General features: G+C 40.9%; 1 protein-coding gene across 1 annotated transcript in view; it reads left to right on the plus strand.

The window, feature by feature from the left end:
- The window catches only part of LOC139737123 (protein virilizer homolog), a 49,107-nt gene that overhangs the window by 13,437 nt on the left and 8,204 nt on the right, over positions 1-27,466 (plus strand). The window contains 19 exon segments of the mRNA XM_071647804.1: positions 2,778-2,988; positions 4,800-5,064; positions 7,238-7,335; positions 7,992-8,104; positions 9,719-10,075; positions 10,286-10,435; positions 10,965-11,159; positions 11,712-11,797; positions 12,852-12,998; positions 14,368-14,539; positions 17,836-17,972; positions 19,151-19,350; positions 19,563-19,724; positions 20,675-20,780; positions 21,557-21,789; positions 22,581-22,771; positions 22,850-22,959; positions 25,499-25,750; positions 27,023-27,135. Of these exon segments, the coding sequence (XP_071503905.1) occupies positions 2,778-2,988; positions 4,800-5,064; positions 7,238-7,335; positions 7,992-8,104; positions 9,719-10,075; positions 10,286-10,435; positions 10,965-11,159; positions 11,712-11,797; positions 12,852-12,998; positions 14,368-14,539; positions 17,836-17,972; positions 19,151-19,350; positions 19,563-19,724; positions 20,675-20,780; positions 21,557-21,789; positions 22,581-22,771; positions 22,850-22,959; positions 25,499-25,750; positions 27,023-27,135 (3,298 nt within the window).

Consider the following 27,466-nt stretch of genomic DNA (forward strand, 5'->3'; position numbering starts at 1 on the left):
CGTGCCAGCAGTTTTGATACATGAAATATTTGATCGATTAATTGAGGAATTTGTTCAGGTTGGAAACGATAGTTCTGCGTGATGAGATGATGAATCAATTTTGGCATGAAGCCAGATATAAGAGAAGAGGAAACATTAAACAGTACACCTGTTCAGTCCGGTAAGGATGCAGTTACCAAGCAAGTATGCACAGGTAAATCCCATAGATCCTCCTCCTCCACCTAATCCTTTTACTTTGTTGGATTGAGAGGATTTTTTTTTTTTTCCAGTGAGTGGAAGTCACTGCCTCTGCATCAGAATCTCCAGAGTAGTGACCTTTGAATCTTTTCAGCCCCATTCCTTGTCCTCATCCGTAAACCTCTGAATCCTCTTGCATGTGACCTGAGTGGGGAAGGTCATGGCAACCCCCGGAATCGAAATTCGGAGGGAAAAAAAAAGTGAAATATAATTTGTAACTCCATTGCAAAATGCCACACTTGTGTGATTCACTGTCAATGCTGTTACTGGAATACGCTTTATCACAGTGCAGGGTTGTCGATAAGTCTGAAAATGAAGTTACAAATTGAAACATGAGACTGAGTCACCCTGTGCATAAAAGAGGCATGATTCCGTCTGTGTATGTGTACTATTTGGCTCATCCCTCTGAAATAAGAGAAAAGAAAATTAACATTGTTGTGAAAAAGTGTTGTGGGTTTTGGCAGCACTAACCCACTCCCGTGAGAAAATATAAATCCTCAAACTCTTGGGTGTTCTCTTACATGAAGGAGTGGTTTTGCATTTTGAGAGGTTTGGTGATATGAGTTTTCAAGTAAGCTTAAAGGAGACCTCCGGATGATTTTCAGATTTTTGCATTTGAACAACTATAAATTGGTTACACTGAGGACAGAGTTTCATAAATTATGATACCTGGGATGAAGAATAAGAATGTTTTCAAAATTTAGAACAAATTGCAATGAACAAGGATGATGACATGGCAGAGTCACCATAAGGGTGGGATTTCACGGAGCACGCGAACGATTTGCGAAGGACGCGAATGACAAAATCCAACATTCGGAAAAGTTTTTCTCCGAATGCGTTCCGACAAAGAAGCCGAAAAATATTCGTGCGCAATTTGTGCGAAGTTTCCACGACGTATGTGTGAATGTCGTGTGTATCATTGCTAAAGTACAGCATGTTACCTACACGAAGAACATGCGACGGAAATGCGAACAACGAAAAATTTTCAATAGTCATGGGATAAGATCTACCCAAGGAGAGGTGGAAGCTGACTTGAGTTGATTTTTTTTTCTTTCCTCTATTTCTCCTTTCTTTTTCTCTCATTTTTCTATTGAGTGCTTGCCTACATTTTTTTTCCCTAGGACCTATCTCCACTAGTAAAGCATTTGATTTTTTTTTTTTTGCAGTTCCGCCAACACATAATCTCTATATACAGTTCAAATGAAATTTTGCATACTTTAGATTAATATTAAGTGTATTCTGCGATTTTTTTTTTGTATATCAAACATGTCTTTTTCTTTGGTAGTCTTTAATTTGTTTTGTTACTGTAGTTGTTAATAATTGATGTTTGGATGTATGGTATTATTTTTATTTGTAGACAGGATGTATAGGTCATACATCCCCAAACGTGCGGCAAACGTTCGCGAGAATGTCTCAAAAGGTACGCGAACAGTTTGCGATTACGTCGTAAAATGATCGGAAAAACTTCGCAGATTTCGCGTAACATACGCGAGACATTCTTCAAAGTTTCGGAGTCTGTCTTGGGTTTCACGAACATTTTGCGAACATCGCGCGTGTCTTGCGAAGGTCTTGATCATATGACGAGGCTTTAAAGACACTTTCGAGAACAATTCGCGGGCAAATCACGACCAAGTGTGCGGAAAAGCTTCGCAAAAAATTTCAAACTTTTTTGAAATCATCGCCGAAGTAAAAACGACATTCGCGAACAATTGACGACGCTTACGAACCCTCACGTTCGTTTTGCGATCTTTTGCAGAATAAAATACGAATGCTGGATTTTGCCATTCGCGTCCTTCGCAAATCGTTCGCGTGCTCCGTGAAATCCCACCCTAAGTATGCATGAGTTGGGGCTCAAGGAAGCAGAACAAAAGAAGAAGGCATGCATAGATTATACACAGGTGAACTCACAAGCAAATGGTATTGCAACGGAATTACACTGCTACATTTCTGAAATATGTGAACCTCCTATGTCATCATCCTTGTTCAGTGTAATTTGTTTGAGGTTTTCAAGGTATTGTTTCTCTGATTAAGAACCACAATAGACTCCACAAATCTATACATGTAGTTGTCGATTTATGTGCTACGTGATGTGAAATTACGAAAATCGTCTGGAATGTCCCTTTAACACTGCTTTGAATTTTGTTTGAACATTCTATATTTCAGTGCATCAGCTGAAGATAATGACAGGGTGCATCTTCTATTGGATGGTCAATATTAGGAAATTTTACAGACTTTTAGCTGATTTCATTGATATTTCATTAGTACATTTTGTAATTACTGATAGCACTACACTGTTTCTCAGTACATTTGCAATGTATACCTGTCACAATTTAGGCTCCAAGATTGGTAGAATTAACATAAAGCCTAACTTTTGTAATTTAAAATTTTTGCTGTTTTGCTGTTTTCTTAATGCCAGTCATCATTGTCATCATTGACAGACCTATGTCTGTTGAATACCACTTCTCCAAGAATTTGTGGATGACATGCAAGTGTTACCCTCTGTAATGCCACATTGATCTCTAATCCTCCAAATTCCCCAGCCCTGGACTCTACAACCAACTGGCAGGTGGGCATAGAGCAGTTCCTCGGAGGTGAGCAGCCCCCAGAGGATGCGGTGTCAAGCTGCTACCAGCGTCTGTTGAAACTGCTCCTGGCAGAGCAGACAGTCCGCGTGGTGACGGCTGCCGCCTCTCTGCTCAACAAGCTGCACCTCTTTGAGGTCCTGTCCAGACTTGGCGATGTCACTGAGAGGTCAGTATAGCAAAACACCCCCTTCCCTCAGCCCACCCTGCCCTGCCCCGCCCTGAATGTGATGTTGTCTTTTCGAGTACCTCGCATTTGTGTCGATGAAGAATTGCAGTCATTCATGGATGGATAGCCACTCGCTATTCCAGGGGGGTGTTTTACAGAGATTGTAAGTCCATCTTAAAAGTTAAGATCAACTTCAAATTGTGGAATTATATGCCTCTTGTTTCTCTGTTCAGTTTTATTAGCCTTTCAGAATCTACTTCAAATTGTTATGAAAACTTTCAGAAAAAAGATCCTTTGTCAGTTGTTTTATTTTGTATATTAATGGCTGCATTAAAAATATTCCAAAATGTTAATTTTCATTAGGAAGTAAGAAAACCATTGATGACACCCACAGTATACCATAATTTTAAGTTGATCCTAACTGGACTTAAATTCTTTGTGCAACACCCCCAGGTGCACCCGTTCAGTGGGAAGAAGACTGGAGAAAAATCTCCGTGCAGATGATTGCACTGGAAGATCTATTGCCAGACCTATTTAACATTATTTACAGCGATAGAGAAATTGTCCTTCTCTCATGATCAATTGACCTAATTAGAATCATGTCTGTCAGATCCCCATTCTAAGAAGCTCCCATTTCACCCGCAGACTTGTGGGAGAATGAAACATCTCCCTTTCTGGCAAACACTGATCTCTTTACCCGTTAAAGATGAGTCCCGAGTATACTCGGGCAGGTGTCTTTGGGAAATGCATTTTGTAGCAAAATCAGCCCGTCCTCAATGGGTTAAGTGGCTTGTCTGCTTCTGTCAAGTTACTTCCATTGTCATGCCTTTTTCTTGGTTTGTTTTTTTCCTGGAAACCTTGATCATGGAATGTGATTGGTGCAGCTGCTGTCATAAGTCATGTTTGTAAGAACAGGGAAGGGCTGCTTTTTCATCCCTGAGCTGGAAGTAGATAGAAATCATCGATGCGACATACTTCTCATTCTGCTTTGAAGGAAATCATATATCGTATCTGTGGCTGGATCATTGCTTCTCCACTTTTTTTCTTTCTGTTGCATTTTCAGTGGAATATGTCTGTTTATTATCTTGTTAGTGCTCTGGACTTTTTGTTCAGATGCCATAACTTTTGAATGGATTGTCCAATTTTTCTCAAACTTCAACTGATGTTCTACTAATATTGCGGCTTTTACTCAATCCACATTTATATATGAGCTTTGGTTTCCTTTAAGGTCTAATTGTCTCCATCAAAGCAACGCTTAACTAATAACACTGGCACTGGTCCGATGGTTCCAGACCATTAAAAATCACTGTCAGGCCCGTATCTTGCCAAATTTACTGGTCTGACATGAGCAGTAAAAAAGAAAGTTTAATACATTGACAGAGCCAGTAAAAAAAAAAAGAAAAAGAACAGGACCAGTAAATTTTAAGGTTTGGACCAGTAAAAAACACAAAAAGTGGCCATCTACTGGTGTAACAGGGACAGGTTGGACTAGTAGAAGAAATGGGTTGGTATGCAGTGTTGGTGGAAGTGTGATGTTTTGATTACTGGATAATACATTCATGCGATGAAGCGCAGATGTGCAGTGAGTAGGAATGTGGGATAGGATTAGGTCAAAGCATGATCTATAAACTGATAGATTAGAACAAAACATGTAGGCTCTTGTCTCACTTTTGTTTTGTTTTTTTTGTTTTTTTAGGGGGGATACGAATTTGATATTTTATGGTAGGTTTGGCTTTGTGTTTTAGCTAACACTTTTCTTCAGGCTTTCCTTTGTTAATTCAAGACATTGATCCTCCCCTTCTTCCCTCCAGCATTGTGGAGAAGGTCCCCGCCTCCGAGGTGGAGGTGGATCAGGAGGCCTACCAGGCAGGTGAGGACGGGATGGACGAGATGAAGGGAGAGGTCAAGCCCCCAGCCGAGGCTGGAGAGGAGACCATCGACACCGTGGAGTCCAGCAGTCTGGAGGAGGAGCGGATGGACGGCGACGGCGCCTCCATCAACGCCGGCGACGTCGAGAAGGTGGTCGGCTGCCTGAGCGAGCTGCTGACCATCATCAGGACGGCCCCGCACACAATTGTAAGATCAAGCGGAGACTCATGTGTCAGCCTCAGTTAATAATGTTAATCTTATCTCACATTTCTGAGTGAGGTTGTGGGATCAAGTAATGTACCACCAAAATGGCCTGAGGAAGCAGACTAGGAGGCTGATATGATTAGTCTTGAATAGCTCACATTTGTTAGTGTGGTGTTGTGGTCGCATAAAGCACCAAGAAAATGACCTGAGGAGACAAGCTATGAGGTAAATGTCATTAGTCCTAGCTCACTTTTGTCAATGAGGTGTTGTAATCAAATAGAGGCACCAAGAAAATGGTCTGGAGAGACAGACTAGGAGGTTGTCAGACAACACAAAAGAAAAACACACACAGATTCTACATTATGATTTAAATAGAAATACCTTTCTGTGTTCATCTGCATTCAATTTCATTTGCTCTGACAAGTTGCCTCAATCTTGCTGCATTTACTATACCCGGCAGGCGGTTTGTAATTATGAGCTGGGTGACAGGAGTCACTATAACCTTTGGCCCCTGATAATAACCAAAGATGAAAATAGAAAACAAAACAAAACAAGATACTAGCCAGGAGTCAACAAATACCCCATACATAATAGTCTATTTTCAATGATATAGCTTTACAAAAAATGTCAGCATATTTCTTTCTTTATTTTGATAAATGGTATTATATTGAAGTATTCATGTCTCGCAGTCATATGACTGAATTGCACATAGAATTACATCGTAAAAGAGACAACAAATATTACAAAACAAGTATCCATACAAAAGAAACACGTAAAATACTGACATTGAGAAACGAGGTCATACGACAGAACATGTAGACCTACAAACTGAGCAAGCCGTAAACATAACATCATGACAAAAACACAGATGATCAGGGTTCGGTATTCACACTCTGTCTTTCGACACCTGTCTCACACACTGTCACACACCCTTTCGCTCTTTGTCATTTTCACTCACTCTTTCTCTCATGTTTTTGCATATGCACCACTACGCTCACACAACATATTGGTACATTATCAGACCTGCTGATTTCCTACTCTCGTTACACACCAGTGCTCACTCAGGTACACCTGATCATCAAAGCCTATACTGATCAATGAGATTCTTCTCAGGAGATATGTACAATGTATACCTATTCAAATATATTGCACTGGATTAATTACGGGGGATTGTAAAATGTACAAAGTATATATATTTGTATCTGTTTTTATCATGATGACATTTACAGACAGAAATTGCTTTCTCTATGATTGCCTGTTGTCACACTGCTATCAATGCAATGGGATGCAACCAACTTAGGCCGCGTTCATGCGAATTTCGTAGCCAGAATCACAAACATGAATCATGATTCAAAACGGCGTTTCAAATCACGGTCTCAGCGGAAGAGCGTTCATGCGGGCTTTCGCAATGCTGATTCTGGCTCTGCTCATCCTTTGCCATTGCGCAGCGCACTGCGCAGTTTCTGCAACTCGAGCCAGACCTCCTTATGCCAACTGATCAGTCAGTTATTATAGGCCTTTACGTTTTAATTTCAGTGAATACTTTCCGATACTAAGGTGTGGCATTCAGGCTCTGCCCACAGAAGGGAATAATCCTAATTCTTCGTCTCTCCAATCGTTTCCCTAGGTAGACACAGCGCTGCAGGCATTACTTTTATCAACTAAATCGGAGAGTAATTACATGTATTATCATATTAAACAGCTAACGTTAGATACTAGCATAGAATCGGTGTATGGCGTTGATGTAAACAAATAAGTGCAAGTATGGTACCGAAACACACGATTCATAAGACGTACACAAGCACGCGAACAGAGCAAGAAGCTGTGGGATACCCCTCGAGACACGCATGCGCACAACGCACAATGACGTCATAGAATCATGATTGAAATCACGGTTGCGTTCATGCGGTTTCTGCGATCGTGATTCTGGCTGAATCATGATTCAAAACGCCCTATTTTCCGCGTTTCAGATCGGCGTTTTGAAACGCGTTTAAATGGAAAAATCGCATGAACGCAACGCAACTAAACACGTTTAGCGACTAAACGTGTTTAGAAACGCAATTCTAGTTTCGCATGAACGCAGCCTTAAACTCAGAGTGATGCTGTAGTGCAAGCTGTGACAAACGGACCATGCCATCATCATCAATGTCACCATGGTGCTGTGTTCTATTTTTAGGTGCAGCCTCATCCCAGGGTATTCCCCACCTCAGTCACCATCAACAGTCCACCCCAGGGGAACCCCTGGCCGGTCATGTGCCACATGTTTAGGGCCAGGTAAGAGATGTTTCTATTCCTGAGGCGTGATCTGGGGCAGTTCAGTCTCCCATTACTGAAATTAGAAACTTTTGAAATTGTTTTTTTCTTGGGTACAGGTAGAAAGAGTAGAAAGGGGGATTAATGGAAGGAGAGGGCTATATTAATTGACTTGTATGACTTCTTAAAGGATTATCAAGCTTTCCTCAAACCTTCACTCAGTTTTCACTAAACTTTTTTGCATTTGCCGAATCCACATGTATATAAAGTGGGTAAATTTCGCTGTTGATTTACTTTAGTGTGGTATCTAGTGGATTGTATTCAGGTTCTTTGTTATTAATCCGAGCAAACTTTGACATGGACATTGGAACAAGTGCCATTCAAGGACTGCATTTTTCTAAAGTAAGGGTAATATGACAGTGTGGATAACAGTATAGTTATGACAATCAGCATGTTATCAATTCACATTTTATTGTGTGTTAACCCTTTCTGTGCCTGGGATATCGGACGGTGTACAACACCACAGGGTTTTCTGTGCCAGTCTCCACTCGAAGCATCCGATGGGTTAATTTTGTTTACTGTTGTTTACATCTGTGACAAAAGGGGATCACAGTTGTGGAGTGTTTCTTGGCAAACATTCTTTTTTTTTTTTTTGGTCATTCCCTTTTTTTCCCCAGGAATCTGTTGGAGTGCATCCTCTTCTTGCTGTCTTGCCCAGCAACCTCCTCCAATGACAGCATCACCAGCATCATCGTCGACGTCTTGGAGGAGATTCTCAGTCACTGGTCTGGTGAGCAAACCAGGAAAGGAGACCTTTGCACATTGCTGTGTGAAGATCCCAATTCTCAGAGCAGCCAGTGTTTTAAGTGCTCTGTGCAGCCAAAAGGAAGAATGCTTTGAAGGGCAACTTGCTTCAAAATGCAAAACAGTTATAAAGCACTCAGGCAATGTCCAACTTGTGTCAAAAGTTATGAATTTCAAAGTTTTGCTCAATTGTATGTGCTGCCCTCTTTGGACTAAAAATCTGCAACAGTTAGTGATACCCAAAGAGATTTTTCTCCTCCCCACCACTAGAGGGCGGACTCTACAATGGAGTCAGTGATTTCATGGGGGCCGCCATTGTTCCACTTAGTAATGGCGGACTTTGCGTACTAATTATACATTTCTACAGCGCGTATTACGCGAACTTCTGAACTTTTACGCAAGTACGCACTTGATTTTGGCTGCTCCTCGGTTGCTCGTTTGCTAGCGTGTTAGCACGAGGGGTGAGCCTACCGCCTCGTTGTCATCCAATGCTCCCCTTGCGCTCACAAAACAATGGTACAGGGCGTATGAAGACCCCGCACTCTAGCAGTCACTGGGGAAAATCTCTTTGGTGATACCACAATTATGGTAAATGACGTAAAGAAAGACATACAGTTGAACCTCTCGTATCCGGACAAGTCGGGACCGGGGCTCATCCGGATAAGGGATTTGGCCGGATACGGGAGACTCAATGCTTTATACATGTACATATACATACACATGTACTGATGTAGCCCATTGTAGTACCACATGTAGTAATGTGTATGCTGCAACCTTTTCGTTGTTACATTTGGGGATGTTTGGGGATGTTAAAATGTCTGAAGGTAAGCAATTTGGAAGGAAATTTGATTTAATGTATGTTAATCATGTTGGAAGTAATATGTAATTCATGTGTGTTTGTGTAGGAGTTCTCAAGGAGTTAGGAATCCCCCTTTCCCCCCGTAATTATTTTTAAAAAAATCATGGCGAGATTGCGTCCGTATAATAGAGAGATCCGGATAAAGGGAGGCCGGATAAGAGAGGTTCAACTGTACAAGGAATTTCACATACATTCATTCATCTGAAAGTGCAATGCATGGATTGGAAAACCAATGGTTTTGCTCAAGCTGTGGGGAATATTTTACCGAGGCCTTTCAGACCTGTCCTCCATCCTGCGTACTCTTTGGATTAGCATGTTTTGATTGTGATTCTCCCTTCTTTGTCAAAAATCACCATCTGACATAATGATTATCAAAATAGATCTGTTGTTGATGTAACATAATGTCACATTGTGAGGCAAAGGAAGAATTCATCAAATTGTACCCAACATATACCAGAAGGTATATCCTCAAAATTAGGGACTATTAGATAAAGGTGCAGTTCAGTTAATTTCATGCAATTCAGTCCATTTTTTTTTTCTCAGTAGAGAACATACTAAAAAGCTGTCACAATTGCAGACACCATGATTTGATTAACACAATGAAAAAATTTGTCCTGTATACAGGTGTAAGACTGACAGCAAAAGAGAAAATGTTTATTTCTCGCTGATGCATGTAGCTGATTCTTAGATGACAGGTTACAGTGAGGTAAAAAAAAAGATCCCATTTTATTTTCCCTCCAGGTCTTCTCTACCTCTTCAGTCAGCTAGAGACGAGCAAAGCATTACTACAGACGCTGACCAGTAACTATGACGACGAAGAACCATCCGAGTGCCAGACCAACCTCCAACAACTCGGCTTCCGTCTGATCTACACGCTGAGTGCGCTGCAGTACGCCGACCTGATCCGGCAGCACCGGACGGCGGTCCACGACCTCGCCACCCACGTGGAGAATGAGGGGGTGCTTGCAGCACTGAGCGGGGCCTACTTGATGGCCGGGGGCCCACACGGACGGCTGGCCCTGGCCCGGGTGTTTGGAATGACCGACAACCTGGAGTGTCTGCTGCCGTTGGCTCACCTGACAGAGACAAGTAATGCAGGTGACCGGAGGTGTCCATTATTTCTCATTCCTGCCTGTGGTGCTATGTAATCTGTGTTCATTTTTCAACAAGAGTGTCGTAGGTTGCATTGATTCAAAACTACAACGTCTTGAATCAAACATGACTGTGTTGTAACATGTGCAAGTAAGAATCACAAAATATTCCTGCCATTTAGCCTCTCTGCCCTTTGTGTCACATTTAACCCCCCAGGTGATGAGAAGGTGGCGCTAGCCAGCAAGAAGACAGCCACCTACGGCTATGCCGCCCAGCTCTTGTCCATCATCGTCCAGTACTCTGAAGATGTGAGATTCCTGCACAAGTATGCCCCGCTCTTGATGGACAGCTGTACCGAGGAGCATGGTGAGTGTCCTTGGTCAATTCGAAGTCGGTGAGAGTTTCGCTCCTGCAGATTTCTCCTGATTTTGAGTATTGTGATGCTTCTGCATAGTTCTTCATTGATTCTTATAAGTCTTGATGACCAATGTAAAAATAATGATTTTTAGTACATGTCTCCCCACTCCCACTAACAAAAAGAGTTGTGAATCAGATACTTACTGTAAAAGTGGATATTTTTGTGTGACTAATTTTACGTGCTTGGCCATGTTAGAAAAGTTTCACGTGTTTTTAATTCCGCAAAATCAAGACATTAGCTACTGGAACATATGGCGAGCAAAAATATTTGTGTGCTTTTATTTTTGCGCTAGCTTCTGGTTGCACAAAGTGCGCAGAAATTTCAACACTGCAAAAATGTCCACTTTTATAATACAGCATGCAAATTGGATATCTCAGCTACTGGTTTGGTTTTCAGCAGGGGAAACACTAATGATTAATATTTAATGTCTTCATGCCATCCCGTAAGGAGACCCATGTCCCTTCTTCTTTTTCTCAGTTGTTCGTAAGTGGGTCCAGCCCCTGAAGGGCATCCGTCTGGACTCCAGCTGCGTCGGTACCCTGGTGGATCACATCAACCAGAGCGAGGGCCAGCTGACCTCCAACCTGAATGCCACGGCCCCCACCATCCTGACCTGCCTCCGAGCTCTGCAGCACATGGTCTGTCTCCCTGAGACCATGTCCACCAAAGGTAGTGACCAGTTGATGTCCTGGAAACAAAAAATCATGTCCGAAAAAAACAAACAAATTAAGAATGTTAGTATGCAAACCTACAGAAGCTCATGTCCTATTGAATAACATGTCCCCACCATCCTGACCTGTCTTTGAGCTCTGCAGCACATGGTTTGCCCTCTGGAGATCATATCAACAAAAAATAGTTGATGTCCTAGAAAAAAGTGAATTTAAGAATGTTATTATCCAAACTTACAGGAGCTCATGTCCACTTGAGTATTACATGTCCTCAGAAACTGTTTTTTGTTGTAAAGACCCTCATAAAATCATGTCTCCAAAGATGCAGTGATCAGTAGCTGTTGTGACGCTGTTGTCTCCATATGTTAGATTAGATTCTACACCCCTCACAATGTTAATATCCAAACAAACAAATAAACAAATGCACACACACACACAAAAATTGCCCCAAAATGAACTCATCAGACTTAATCCAAAGGCACCTGTCAAGTTTTTCTCCAGTATCATATTTTCCAATCATATATATAATCATATGCATTTCCTATTGTCCTTACAGTACAGCCAACAGACCTCAAGTACAAAGTTGCAACGATGCAGCTGTACTCCAGCGGTGCTCTCAGTACTTTCATCGCATGCACCAAGGTAGGGATGACTGAAAGATTTTCTTAGCTTGGTTCAGAGCACAGACATTTGTTTGGCTTCTTTGTTTTGATATCCATATGTGGGAGACCTTTCTATGGTCTTTTGTGGTTTCAATATTCTTGTCATGTTACTTTGCCTTTAGATTCCCCCTCATACTCCTTCAGTGTTTGTTTTTGTTTTGTTTTGTTTGTTTGTTTGTTTGTTTTGTTTGTTTTTAGGGGGGTTCCAGTTCTGCTAAGTTTTTATGATATTCAGAAAGTTTGATTTGTCTTTGAGACTTTTTGTTATCGTTTAACAGGTAGATGTGACTGTCTGTAAACAGTACGTAAAGGAAGGAAAAGGAATTGAAAAAATCTTTGTTTCTCTCAAACTTGCATCCATAATACTGCCTGACCTCTCCATTTGTGTGAAGTATAAGGCGACCCCTTGTGACTAATCCTTTTCCTCTTCTTTCTCTTCCTCCCCTTCTCTCCTTCTCTTTCTCCTCTTCCTCCTCCCATGTCTCCCTCCTATTCTTCTTTTTCCTCCTCCTCCACTTCCCCCCTCCTCCCTTCTCTTCATCCTGTGCCTCTTCACCTTCCTCCACTTTTTCCTCTTCCTCCTACTCCTCTTCCACTTCCTTTTTCTCCTCTTCCTCCTCTTCCTCTTCCTCATCCGCTTCTTCCTCCTCTTCGTCCTGCTCCTCCTCCTGCTCCTCCTCCTGCTCCTCCTCCCCCTCCCTCCTCTTCGTCCTATGCCTCTTCACCTTCCTCCTCTTGTTCCTCTTCCTCCTACTCCTCTTCCTGTTCCCTATCCTCCTCCCTTATTATATTCCTCTTCCTCCTCCCCCTCCTCCTCCTTCTCCTCCTCCTCCTCCTCTTCCTCTTCCTCCTGCTCCTCCTCCTCCTCTTCCCTTATCCTCCTCTTCCTCCCCCTCCTCCTCTTCCTATTCCTCATCCTCTTCTTTTTTTTACCCCTCTCTCTTTCTCTTCATCCTCCTCTTCATCTTCATCTTCCTCATCCTCCTCTTCCTCTCTTCAACTACCTCATCTTCCTTGTCCCTCGATCTCTGTAGAAAGTGTCAGATTACATGCTGCGTCCGTGGCAACAGGGCATCAGCCTGTCCAGTGGCCACACCCACATGTTGGAGTCCATCACCCAGTGTCTGCTGAACCTCATCCGCACCATGCTGGTTCAGCTGCTAGACAACAAAAGCATGCAGGTGAGTGACCGCAAGGCCATCCACTCTAATAATGATAAGCAATAGAGGACATTTATATTGCGCAGCTATTATAATAATATACTCTACTGCGCAGTACAAAAAACTCTAGGCCGTCTCCCTTAAAGCCAAAACATAGTTCTCAGAATTGCTCAAAATTCAACATCCCCCTTTTGGAATTTGCATGCAATACATCGAAAGGGTCTATCATGAAACTTGTCTGGCTGATATGATTTGCCGGGTTAATGACTTGCTTTGTTTGGAGTATTTGAGATAAAGAGTGTGAAGTAATAAAAGTCGGTGTCATTAGTGGTTTGTGACGATTGAAATGTGCCCTAGCTCTTGTAATGAATCACGTGCAGCTGTGTGTTTCACTCTCGGGCAATAGATACTGCCTTAGCGCGCTGTATTGTGATCAATGTAATTGATTCAAAAACATCATGTAGCAACGACAATCGGGGAATGCGATGTGATTGCAATACTTCTGCCTAACCTTTTTAGTACGTACGTGACATTTTTGTCATTACCCAACGGAAATTGTATTATCACAGCATTATTACACCCATTTCTTGTGCCTCTGTCTCTGTTCTAGAACAAAACTTATCACTTTCTCCAGTCATATGGAAACCATGTTTTACCTTTAAATTGTGTGAATCATCTTTTTTCTTTAAATATCAGTATCCACAGAAACAGATGTGCATTATGAGAGAAACTGTATGAGATTCATATTCGTCCTGGCACTCACAATTCAAATAACTTTCTTACCAGTCATGTGTTTTCTTTGGGCTCTCTAGTAGATAATTTTTGTAGGCATTGGCAATGTCAACCATCACTTACGAGGACAAATCACTTTCCACATAAAGACAAAGAAACCACATCTCACACAAATTTTGTAGGGCAAGAGTTAGTGAAATATATGTAATTTTCTGCTCTGTAGTTTCAGTGCAGACCATGAATGCATGAAGAAAGGTACAATGTATGTACCAATGCTTTTCACTTGGTCGTGCACTCCCAACGACGTGTCTTTTGACCTGCAAACTGTAATCATAGCTCTATTTTGTCGAGTGAGGCGCAAGCCTGTTAGGATTTCTAGAGTGTAATTCACATTTCCTTGTATTTGCTTTTTTCACGAGAAGACAATAGAGCATTTAAATTTTTTTTTTAAAATATTCTTTTGTACAAAGCATGGAAGAATTTGATTTAAGTTTCTTTTTACTTGTTCTTTTCCCTTCATTTACACTTGATTCCACCACCATTCTCAGTCTTTCCAGGAGTCTTTAATATTCATATCTTGAAAATGTAGAAATCTGTACGATATGTTGTTGTTTTTTCAATCTCCTTGTTTTGTATCCGTTTGTGTGTTCTTCTGCAGTACTGTGACGAGCGCATCGTTAGCAACCTCCTTCCTCTACACACGGTCATTTGCTCTGCCCCGGCCACTGGTATCCTCAGCGACGTGGAGTCCCGCATCCAGGCCGGTATAGTGGACGTCCTGCTGACCTTTACCCAGCCCACGCTGGACATTGCCGAGGGCAAGGAAGAAGGTCAGTTCCCCCATCATCCAGCAAGGAATGCCCAAGACCAACGTAATAACCAATCAATCACTGCACATGTACACAAAGTCACAACTCCAAATCGTATAGACCTATTGGTTTTAAAGTACTGTAACTCATGTCAGCCATAAAGGGGGGGGGGAAGGGGATTTTAAAGTAAGAAAAAAAAGATGATTCAATGGGTTCAGTGCATTGCTATGTCTTTATGTCTGTGCATAAATCAACAATTGTTAGACTTGCTGGAGCCCCCCCCCCCCCCAGTTATGATTGAAATACTGTAAACGTGGAAATTTTCGCGGTACATTAATTTTCGCGGATTTCGCGCTACGCTCGGCTAGCGCGAATTCAAAAACGCGCGAATATATCTTCACAATTTTCTACGCACATTTTGAACGGGATGAATTGTGTGCGCTTCATCGATGATCCTGCTACGTAGTACAATGTACAGGCATGTTTACGCTACTAGTACTGTGCGAAGAGACGATACCCTAGATTGCTGTGTACTGTAGCATGCATGTGTGCACCGCACGCATCGATGCTACAGTCCCCCGTGACTACGGTACTAGAGTCACAGCTGTACTACGTATTTGAGTGCTTGTACTTGCAGTCGAGCCGCTCGCTACGTCGCTTGTCGTACGCTGGCATAGCAAGCTATGTAGCAGAGGCTTTGGATGAAAGCAGTGAATGTGTACTACAGTAAAGTAACCTGCTGCGGAGCGCGAATTTAAGAACCCGCGAATACGTTTTCGAGCCGCTCAGCGCGAAAAATTAATCGCGCGAAAATATTGACGTTTACAGTAGACATTACCATAAGAAAACAGAGCCCAAACTGAACAGGTCTTCAGCAGGCTGTGACGCCTTGTTGGCATGTAGCTTTCAAGTCAGTGTGTATTTAAAGGGTGTGTACAGTTCTGGTCGAGGTGAGGATTTAGCTTTTAACGTTTTGTGAGATATTCAGAAACCACTGTATGAGCTGTCAAAGAGCATGCAGTTCTAAGGGGTATCAAAAGCTTATTCGATGAAAATCGGGTTTGAAATGGCTGAGATATCCAAAAACAAGGTGAAACAAAGAGATCCTAATAAAGTTGTGGCATGTCGCCTTTTATTACTAGCACTTTTTTGGATATCTCAGCCATTTGAAAACCAATTTTCATCAAATAAATGTTGAATCCTTCTTAAAATTACATGCTCTTTCATATTTCATAAGAGGCTTTTCATTATCTCACTTAGGAATGTTCAAAACATGAATCCCTACCTCAACCAGTACTGTACAGTCCCTTTAACCTGTTTCTAATATCAAAGGCCACATTTCAAGCAAGTGAGGACAATTTTGGTGCAAATAAGTGATTGAATCACAAGAGACAACTTTTATGTTTACAAATGAAAGAAAATGAATGCTGGCTCTCTTCACGTGTGGCATGTAAGTTGGGAAATCGTTTTGTTTTATTACCAGTGATGTGTACAGATGAGAGTTTTTGTTTTTTTTAATGTGATAATTCAGTGGATATGCATCCGATGTTTGTGTGTATGATAATGAAGATGGATGAAGCTCTTCACATCAAGGAAAAAGTAATGATGAAGCGTGAGATTGCTATGAATGGAGTGACAGTATGAACTCAATATTGCTGCTTTTTCAGCATTTTTTATGCTGTAAATTCACATTGCAAATCCTTTCTCTAATGAGGAAAATCAAGGGAGGAAAAAAGAACCACATATTGTGCTCTCATCCATTCCATTACTGATAATGATTAATTTCCCATTGATAATGCACATTTCTCAATATGGATTTTCTCCATTTTCATCAGGTTTGACGCTAACATTGTATGTGTCTATTGTATGGAATGGAAGTGAATTACTTGTGTATTAACACTGCGGTTGGCAACGAGAGAGTTATTAATCAACTGGTGAAATTTTAATCACGTTGGGATTTGGCTTGTCATATAAGAACTCAGCTGATCATGCAAGCCACTTCTTAAAACCTTCAAGGAGAAAACTTTAATTGTGTGAGCTAAAGCATGTAATCTGGCATAACCAGAAGGTCATTTGTCAGCAGGCATAGTGCACTAATTAAGATTATGGAACACTGTATACACTCACCAACAGTTTTTGTTGTCTGGCTTCCTTCCTTATAGATTTTTCCCAGTAGATTGCAAGGACATAAAATGCACAGACCCAAAGCTATTAATTTGTCATCTTACTGGGTGAACATGCCTATTGTTGTATGTTTCCGATGCTTAAAGGCATAATCCACCATTTGCAGGTGACACAAAAACCTGACATTAGTGCTTTGAAATAACCACTGTAAAAATTTGAATCCGTGTAATTGATGTTAAGCATTGTTAAATACACAAAATGTGAACAATAGTTATGATAAGAATGCTTCTAGACGAAACCGTCTACAGTTATGGTTTATTGAGAAAAATACTGTTATCTCCTTATATTTTAGGCTTTACTGTGAAAATTGTATATGTATGTTTTGTGATACAACAAACCTACACATATGCATCAAATGTGATATCTTGAACATTTTAAGATCACTGCTCCCAACGGTAAACTGGACCTTTAATGTGACTTAAAGGACAAGTTCACCTTCATAGACATGTGGGTTGAGTGAATGCAGCAATATTAGTAGAACACATCAATGAGAGTTTGAGGAAAATCGCACAATCCGTTCAAAAGTTATGAATTTTTGAAATTTCTGCTCAGTCATGGCTAGATGAGATGACTACTATAGCTTGTGATGTCATATGAGTACAACTATATAAAGAAAGTGTAAAGAAAATTCAAGATATTCTCACTTTTCTCACATAATAAAAGAACACTCAATCATACAACGTAGTAGTCTTCTCCTCCAGCAGAGATTGCACAGATATTCTAAAAATTCATAACTTTTGAATGGATTGTCGGATTTTCCCCAAACTCTCACTGATGTGTTCTACTAATATTGTTGCCTTCACTCAATCCACATGTATATGAAGGTGAACTTGTCCTTTAAAGAGGAGTATAGGACATCAGAAATTAGATTTGTCTTCCTTGTGTAGGTTTATGTTGAAACAAAAATATGCTACTGTAACAGCAGTGTCCTGCAGCACCATGTACTTGAATTTGTGTAAGTTTTGAAAATGAACCCCGAATGGATGCCAAATTCTTATCAGCCTGATAGTTGATCAAGGGACCCTGTTTTGCTTCTCTCACAACCCAAATTGTCCCGAGTGCAATTTGCAAGCAATTTGAGTTGAATAACCCTCTCACAGTATAGGCCTACACTGTCCCATCTTCCCTGTCAGAAATCAAGAAGAGCTCGTGGACGGTGATGCTGGGAACAGTACTGGAGTACATCCCATCAGCTCCCTACTCCTACGTGGGTGGTCTCCAGCTCCTCTCTGAGATGCTACCACTGCCCTTGCCCATGCAGACACAAGAGGTATGCAGTATCATTATGACGATTATGATAATAATGATGATTACAATGATAATAATGATGAGTACAATGATAATGATGATAATAATAATAATGATAACAGTAATAACAGTAATAATGATAATAATAATGATAATAATGATTATAATTGTAATGATAATAATAACAATAATAATGATACTAATAATAATAACAATAATGACAATGATGATGATAATAATAATAATGATAATGATAATAATGGTAATAATATTGGTAGTAATGATAATAGAAATGATGATAATAATGAAAATAATAATAAACAATAATAGTACATATCAATATTTCTTATTGTAATCATACGGTTCTTCATATTGTAATTATCAATGTTTCTAGATCGCTGCTGTTTGTGTATGATACTTCTTCTATTAATCATTTTTCACTCATTGACCTTGGGACACCTATAACAAGAAATGTTTATTATTACTCTCATCAATTTCTCAAGGAGGACACATATTGTAGCATTCAGAGCAGTGTCATTGTATTGTATGTCAAAAGCAAACATAATAGCAGGTCATAGTTTTTCATGCATGAGAGGTGATTTAGCTGCTTGACCTGTCATCTGCAAGTAAAGTCAGTGATGTGGCATTGGCGATCACTCAGCTCGAAACCCACAAACAATAGCCCAAAATGAAATTCTGCCTTTCTGCGTAGTATAAAAGAGTATAAGTTCTAGGCTTTAAAATGATGCATACACATTGTAACTCAGCAAAATTGGACCATTCTTACCCATTCAAAACAGGGAATGAAATGAGAAAGAGTTAAGAGGTGCAGTTTATTGAAAAGGGAGAAAACAGGATTTAAAGAGTAGGGTCACTCAGTCAGGTGTACTGCGAAGAAGTGATCAATGAAAGCATGTTCTTTTTCTCTGTGAAAGCAGCGCCTGTCCACAAAAATATGGTCCAGAAAAAACTGCTACTATTTTGATTCTGGTTTTATTTTAAGCCACCACATTTTGACAGTACATACAGAAAAGATTACTCTTCTAGGTGAGACAAACTTGAAAAATTTGAGTCAGTCAACCCAAATGCCATGATTTGTTCCATTACAGATAATCCTAATCTGCGACTTTTTTGTGGGTTTTGAGCTGGGCGATCACATTTGACAGTGGCATGATGCAGTCGTTTCTTTGATTTGTCCAGGTCCTGTCGGAAGCCGAGGTCCAGCAGGCCCTGAACCTGAGGCGCCTCTGGAGCCTCCACCTGCACCCCAACATGGCCCAGATCCAGGCCATCTTGACAGAGCTGTCCCTCTCCAGCTCCCCTTTGCTCCAGCACTTCCTGAGGAGGGTGAGCTGCCAGCTGGCGGATCTGGCTGGTCCCACCGCCCTTCTCGTCGTCAGGTGTGTGTCTTTCATGTGTGCGCTTTTTCTCTCTTCACCTCGGGTGTGGTCATCATGTACCTGTGTGTGTATGATAATGATGATGATGATGATTTTTATATTGCCCATACTGTATATCAACAAAGTAATGCTTTTGGAATTGAAGGAATTAGAGCAAACTAATTATTTTTCCCCCTACATCATATGCAAGATATATTCTTTCTCTGACACAGGTCCCACCTACAGGCATTCCTGTCCTGTTTGGAGCAGAGAGAAGAGGGCACTAAAAGAGAGAAACCATGTGGCCCGGATGCCACCAGAACTCTGACTGGACTTGTCTATCTGATCTCACAGCCCGCCATCAAGGTGGCTTTCCTCCATCTAGGCCGGTCCAGGTGAGGTCTCCTCAGTCTGTGTAGTCATGGTAACGAGCTCTCCCATCAAGCAACCTGAATGACCATTTTTTTTCTGAATCATGGAAGAATAGAAATAAATAAATAAATGAATCATTTTTGAAGAAAAATTTTGATGTGAATAGTATTGTTAGACTTATCCTTTCTTTATCTATCAATTATTGCTTGAAAGAAATTGTGCTGTTATTTCTCTCAAAGAAAGCTTTTGATCTGATAGGATCTCGAGAGGATCACTCCATGGAGGAATTTGTTCCATCATACCAATGGCCTTTTACAAAGTTATCAGGGCACATATATGCCAAGACAAATTCATCATGTGTGCCATTATCAGGTCTAGTGACATTGAAGTAGAACCCAATCTTGGAGACAAATCAAATAAAATGTTTTCAGAGGAAACAAGAATACTCTTCTCAGTACATGAGCTTGCTGAATATTTTGTTGGTGTGGACACTTTACATGCCATCCAAAACAGAAAAGATGTTTGGACTGAACATACTTTGTCCATCGCTTTGCTGCATGAAAACAAAGTGACACTTGATAGCCAGGGAATGGGTAAAGTTTGGGATGCATGTAGAAGTGCTGATAATACTGCTAGATGAAAACAATTCTTGCATTGCAACTTGCATTTACAGCACCAGTTTACTGTCTTTTAGTACTTGGTACTTCTGACTAGGTAACATATTGCATTTGTGTATATAATAATTTTGCTTCACGCAATATCTTTTGCTTGGAGTGCTTTTTATGTCAGTTAAAATAAAGTTATAATGAGCAACTCTGCCCTGTCTCTTATTCTGAGCGTTTTTTTTTAGAGCACCTCGTTTTTATTGCAGCTAGTCAATGGCCCCTGCTCAGGTATCCATTCTACTGGGCTATTGCCTGTAAATGTCATTAATAATAAGGGTGTATTTCCATGCCTCTTTCCTCACTATCAGCTCCAGATCTGATGAGCAATATGCTGACGTGTTGCCACGGTTACTGGCATTGCTGAATGTTCCGTCCCAAAGTCCCAGCCATCAGCAAGCACAGGAGTGCATTGTTGTGAGTAGTTTGGGCACTGTAGCGTGCATAGGCATAACATTTTATCTCCGAGTTGACTACTTCCATAAATTTTGTACATTCATGAGATGTTTTTCTAGTGATATATATGGTATAAGAATGAAATGTATTCTTTCTATGATGTTGCAACTAGAGATGAATTTTTTACTCTGTTAGAGTAGCCTGTGAAAATGCAAATACTTTACACTCCCGTCATAACATACACAATTATAATGAAATCGTCGTTTCAACATAGTAAAAATTCAGGTCCCAAATTATCATCTATGTATCTTTATCTTTTGTGTACGACTATAACGAAATTTGGGTATAACAAAAGATAACTGCTGGTCCCAAGGACTTCATTCTAACAAGAGTCGCCTTTATTGCATGTAAAATCACAATGAATAACATGGCTCTTCCTCATCTTGTTTTGATTGTCGTCATCATCTCTACTTCTCTTTTTTTTTTCTTAACATCTGTGTTTTCTGCTACCCCTACTCTTTCTTGTTCGCTCAATCCTTCTCCTTCTTTTTCTTGTTTTTTTTTTTCTTCCGTAATTTCTCCTCCTTCTGTTCTGCTTCTCCTCTTCCTTCTTCCTCTTTTTCTTTTTGCTCTTCATCTTCTTCTTTCTCTTCTTTTTCTTCTTCTTCTTTCCTCTTCTTCTTCTTCTTCATCTTCTTCCTCTCTTCTTGTGATTTCTATCCTGTCCTGAAGATTGTTAGAAATGATTCTTATATGCCATCAACTTTCACCAAGATTATTTGTGATCCTCCCGACAGACCTTCCTGCAGTCGCTGTGCGACGCAGACATCACTCTGCTGCCCTCGGAGTCCCTCGCCTTCCAGGAGATCCTGGCCAGCAGTCTGCCGGGAAAGGACCACATGGAGGCCGTGTGTGGGGCTCTGCTGGACCACGTGACCAGCCCCGACCACTCCTACGCCAGCATCCTGCCCGCCCTGCGCATGCTGACCATGCTGCTTGACCACAACTACGGATTCTTTCACCTCAAGAGGTCAGTCTGCCCCCCAGGCTGGACATTGGCAGTCGTGCCATTGTCTCTTTTTGCTCTTCAGAGTTATTCCCCAGGCATTTTGCTTTTCATCCTTTTCTTGTTGATATCCATTTAGTGGATCGCTGACCAGATACCAGTGGTCTTTGTACACTACAAGGTCTAATAATGGTTCTCTTGAATGTGGAATGAGCACCAGGAATACACAGCTGAGCCAATTTTGATTTTCTGTGTAAAATGTTATTAGCACATGTCAACGTGGAATGTGTAAGCTCAGAGATGCCAACTGTTACAATTTTGCAGTATTTTGTTCTGATTTTTGCCCAAAAAATACTGCAGGTTTCCATGGAAAATACTGTGGGGTTTTTTTTCTCAAATTGTATCCATACACCTGTATAGTGTTTATGGCATGAAGGGTAAAACTGCAGTTTTGCCGCCAAAAATATGCTTTTTAAGCCCTCAGAATACAAAGTTGGCATCCCTGCAAGCTTGAGCGCCACAGCTCTAGGTGTGCCATTGTGACCTATAATGATCACCTTTTGACTTACTCGAGTGAAGCTGCCAATGCTGAAAAGATATTTGCAATGGTTCTATTGTGAAGTTTTTAGTGTTTTTGTTTGGACCGTTCTAATTCCTATCCACTGTCTGCGACAGGGTATCAGCTTCTCGAAATTGAAATTATGAGAATACAAGACTAAATTAAAAAGGAAATTGAGTCTCTACAGGATTAGTGTCCTTAAAAGCATTTTTTTAAGTTTTTGCACTTGTGCACCTGCCTTCCCTTCTTCTCCTAGCTCCCTGGACAAGCGGCCTGGAGCCTTCCACAGCCTCCTGACCCGACTGATGGAGGCATTTAGTCGGGAGAGCTCGGACTACCTCACCACCCTCTCCAACACCCTGGACCTCCTGCACCTCCTTCTCACCAAGGAGGGCGATCAGGAAGTGGGCGTGGTCGGGGAGGAAGGAGCAGGGACCGGGGGCGGAGGCACTGCAGTGGGAGGAGGGAGCGTAGGAGGAGGAGGAGGAGGTGGAGGTGTGGTAGGTAGTGGTGGTAATGGGGCAGGTGCAGCGGCCTATCGCACCCTGGCCATGGATGTGAAGGAGCTGGGAGAGACGCTGCGATGGTCGGATGACGAGAACCACCCACTGAGGCGCCTTGAAAAGATCCTGGTGGTGAGATTCTTGGTCTTTGCATTGCATCCTAAACAGGTTTAATTTGACGTAAACCAAATACAGTTAGTATTTGGACTTTTATTTGGTGTTTTTGTAATAAAACAAAATGGATTTTTTTTAATCTTTTTTTTTTGTAAAAAGTTGAAGACAAGGCAGGCTCCTGATTTCATTGCAGTGGGAAATACAAACCTCATCCATATCATACTTTTTTATGCCTCCGCAACGAAGTGGCCGGAGGCATTATGTTTTCGGGTCGTCCGTCCGTCCGTCCGTCCGTACGTCCGTACGTCCGTACGTCCGTACGTCCGTACGTCCGTCCGTACGTCCGTCCGTCCCGTTTTGTTTTTGTCGATATCTCAAGAACCGTGTGGTTGTTTTACATCAAACTTGGTATGAGGGTATATCCTTGGGGGATAATACTTTGTGTGGATTTTAGGGTCACAGGGTCAAAGGTCAAAGGTCACAGGTTATTTTGTGAAAAAAAAAATTGAAATTTCATTTTTTTCTCCATATCTCGCAAATGGTTCAAGGTATCTTCATGGAACTTGGTATATATGCTTGTACTGATGGGCAGTGATTATCTAGGGAAGTTGGGGTCGTGGGTCAAAGGTCAGGGGGTCAAAGGTCAAGGTCAACTCCTCAAAATATCACTACTTTCCTTAGAATGCAATATGCCTGAAGGTTTGTTTTTTTTTAAACTTGATGTATGGCATGTATTACCCAATATATATTTTTGGGGAAGTTTCTTTCCAAAAGGTCAAAGGTCAAAGGTCAAGTGAAAGTGCTAAATTGCACTTTTTTCTCCATATCTCGAAAGTAACTCCAGGTATCATCATGAAACTTACATATTTATGCATGTTCAACCTAACAGTGATTCTCTTTGGAACTGTGAGGTCAAAGGTCAAAGGCCAGGTTTAGATAATGCTATTTTCCCATTTGATACTGAAATTATACTTTTCCTCAATACCTTGAAAATTACTCAATGCATAAACTTATAAAAGGGTCAAAAGTCAAGTAAAAATCATCAGTTCCCCAAATACCTGCACTCTGACATTTTAATCATTCATCCAATTGAACCTAGTTCTAGGAAAGTGAACATTCAGCACATTTGTGTCAAACCTGTCCTTTTAATATTTTGCCAGTTGTGTGAAACTGTCATCACACATTGTCAAGACATTGTACTATAGACCTATTAGGAGAACCATGCATTATGGCGGAGGCATATCAGTAGCCGTAGCGATATGTCTAGTTTTTTAATATCAGGGTTTACGTTACCTAAGTCTGCTTGCTGTTTGTCAAATGTCAGTGACATATTTCCAATACATGGCATGTGACGTTTCCATCTTGATTCAACCCTAACTGTGCTGTGTGCACTAATTGGTATGCACACTGGGGTGCTTTCTTTTTGCAGATTGGCATAGATGTCTCAAAACCCAATTGTCAGTCATAAAAATGACCGAATCCCCCTTATTCCTATTGTGTCACCATGGTCTTCTTGTTAAAATGAAGCACATTGCTACACCTGATTATGACTTGCTGACTTTACCACTAGGTCACGTTTGGTTAGATTATTGAACACTAATGCTAAAACTGTGCAATTTAAGCTACTGTAAAAGCTGTAATTGTTCTTATTGTGTTACAGATTTTTCACGAATTAGGAGGTCACAGACATTTTCGTGAGATGTTGTTTTTGTGATTTGACACGGTGACTATAAAAAGAGTGCACAAAGATTCTGCGTACCCTAGCATGTGGCAATATTTTCATGTGTGATTTGTAAAATTTGCAAAATTAAACCCTCACTGAAGTATAGCTTTTACAGTGAGTGCCTGGGCACTTGGAGGGTAAAGAAATTATTTAATTATTGATTGGAAGAGTACCTTGCTAACTATCCAGACAATATCTCTTTTATTGTGCTGTGACAAATTTTTATCAATTGTCACCCTCTGCACAAATGTATGTGTAAAATCACAGCTGTTGATATTATACGTTTTAACAAACATGTCAGAAAAAAGGACCAGTGAGAATCAAACCTCTCATCTACTGCTTTATGGGCAGCAACACTACCACCAGGCTATCCTGGTTGCTGGCAGTGACGCAAAGAACTTCAAACAAATACACAGGCTGTGAAATTCTGACATCTTTATGCAGAGACTCCAATGCCAAGTATCTTCTGATCTGGAGATTCTCCCGCCTGAAACCCCTAGCAAACGGGAGACTCCAAGTTTATGTGTTATTGCGAAGCATGAAGTTCCTAGGGTTATAGATGCTCTCTGGTGCTGTCTAAGGCTTAATTTTTCAACATACAATAGCAATAAATAAGAAATCCTTTCCAACGGGAGACATTGAGCCAGGGCGGGAGAAATTAAATCTCAAGCGGGAAAACGGGAGATTTTGCAAAAATGGGTTTTCGGCGGGAGATCTCCTGTCGAAAATGGGAGAGTTGGAGTCTCTAGTTATGTTAGATAGTTCAAGGCAATCGGGGATAGCCTGCATTGATGTTATCTTGCTTTCATTGCCATTGCCTTTATCCCTATTCAGGACTGCTGCAAGGATGATGAAACAATGGAGCACCTCCTGGATACGGTCAGCTCCCTGTCCCAGGCCCTGGACAGTCCCGAGGCGCGGCCCGAGAACCAGCCCTACGCCCCACTGCCTGCCGAGATGGGCCTCCACGACCAGTTCAACGCCCGCCTGGTCTTCTACGTGACGGAGGATGACGAGGAGCGACCCACCTCCGGCATGTGGCTGGGATTGCCTCCCCTGGACGAGCTCGACACTGACCCAGAGATGGTAAGACCAAGAAATCCTTTGGCTTTCTCTCCAATGTAAAGGCATAATCATAGCGCGGTGTGGGGAAATGAGAAAAAAATTGCTCATACTCTTTCAGTAAGGAGACTGAACTGTGGAGTTACCAAATGTAAATTGATATCATAAATCTTTGAAGGGATTTGTCATCTAGAAGTGACACTCTGCTGTGCATTTGGAGTTCATGTACCGGTAGCCTTATTTTATGCATGGACGTGAAGCTTACAGACATTTCCTAAGAATTCTGTGTCTGTAGTGGACATGACTTTGTGATTGTTGTTTACAGATTCAGCTCCATAGTGGTATAACTTTAGTTTGGAATACTTGTGACCTGATAGCGCGACAGACATACTGTATACGCTGAATATTTCGTGAGGTTTTTATTTTCACGAATTTCGCGAGTCAGGTGCTATTTGCGAAATTTGAGACACATGAAAATAATGACTCTGATCCCAATATGAATGTGACGCACACGTACATGTATTTCTCCGTTCAGTACAGTATTCCACAATTGTGAATTCATTCACTAGCAAAATCATCAGGAAATTCAAATTCATGAAAATTTAGACTCGCTAAAATATATGCCGTATACAGTAGTCTGTGTTAGGATATAAGGTGCAATCTTGTTGAAAGGAGGTGATCACATCTTCCCCTTTTTGTCATGAATCATCATGAATTGATTTACACAATAATGATTGACTGCTCAGCGCATTTACATTGGATAAGAGTTAATATTTTTACATGTTAAAATCACATAGAGCACCTGGCCTGTATAATTTGTGAAAGTAAATAAAAAACCCTGAAATGTATGGCATATATAGAGTATGTTTGTGCAACACAAACATTTGCTGATTGACCAATTGCTAACATGCTTGTTGCCTACTTTGTGAATCCACTAAATTCATGATGTCACAAATGTTTCCATAGAATTTCTGTATAGATGCAGTGCTGATGGATTCTTATATATATTTTTAAAGTCTTCTATTCATACATTCTGAGTGTCTTGATCAATGATGCTGATGATACCTCATTTTAACACATCAGATTAGAAAGATGTTTCTTTCTGAATAATATGATAATGATGATGCTGGATGATAGATTGAATTGAATTAATTGTTTTGCACAAAGGCTTACTTTAGGCATAGAAGACAATGATACATTTTCTCACTGTTTGTATTTTTATCTAAGACTAGGTGTTCAAGTATCAGATAATAAAATAAAACAAAGTGTGTCAATGTGTTTGTTTTGGTTGTGCAGGTGAGATGTGACCTGGAAGAGATTCGTTCCAAACTCCTGCCGACCTTTGACCTCCAGGCGGAACTGGCCAAGGGACTTGGGACAGACGATGTGTCACCAGATAAAAAGAAGAGGTGATTGGTGTTAGCCATTTTCAGCATCAGTTACTGTTTGTTGGCCTGATATTTAAAGTAGAATATTTTTATTCGTAGGATAGGAACCAAGTGCATGCCTTTTTCTAATTTCTTTGTGACAAACCCTTAGTTTGTATGTAATACAAATCGATAACTGGCTGAAACTGTTTTTATATGCTTTCATTGTTGCAATTGAATGAAGCAAAAATATTAGTGTGCATAGATTCAGGTTAGTGCATACTTTGAGTGTGCCAGTTTTTGGTCTTACATGTGTTTTGTTTTCAATAACACTTCACTCTTTCATACACAATGAAATACAAAGCAACACCCT

Source organism: Diadema antillarum, unplaced genomic scaffold (assembly GCF_040938485.1).
Source record: "Diadema antillarum isolate AM-2024a unplaced genomic scaffold, OU_Dant_1.0 scf00000028, whole genome shotgun sequence".
NCBI lineage: Eukaryota > Metazoa > Echinodermata > Echinoidea > Diadematoida > Diadematidae > Diadema > Diadema antillarum.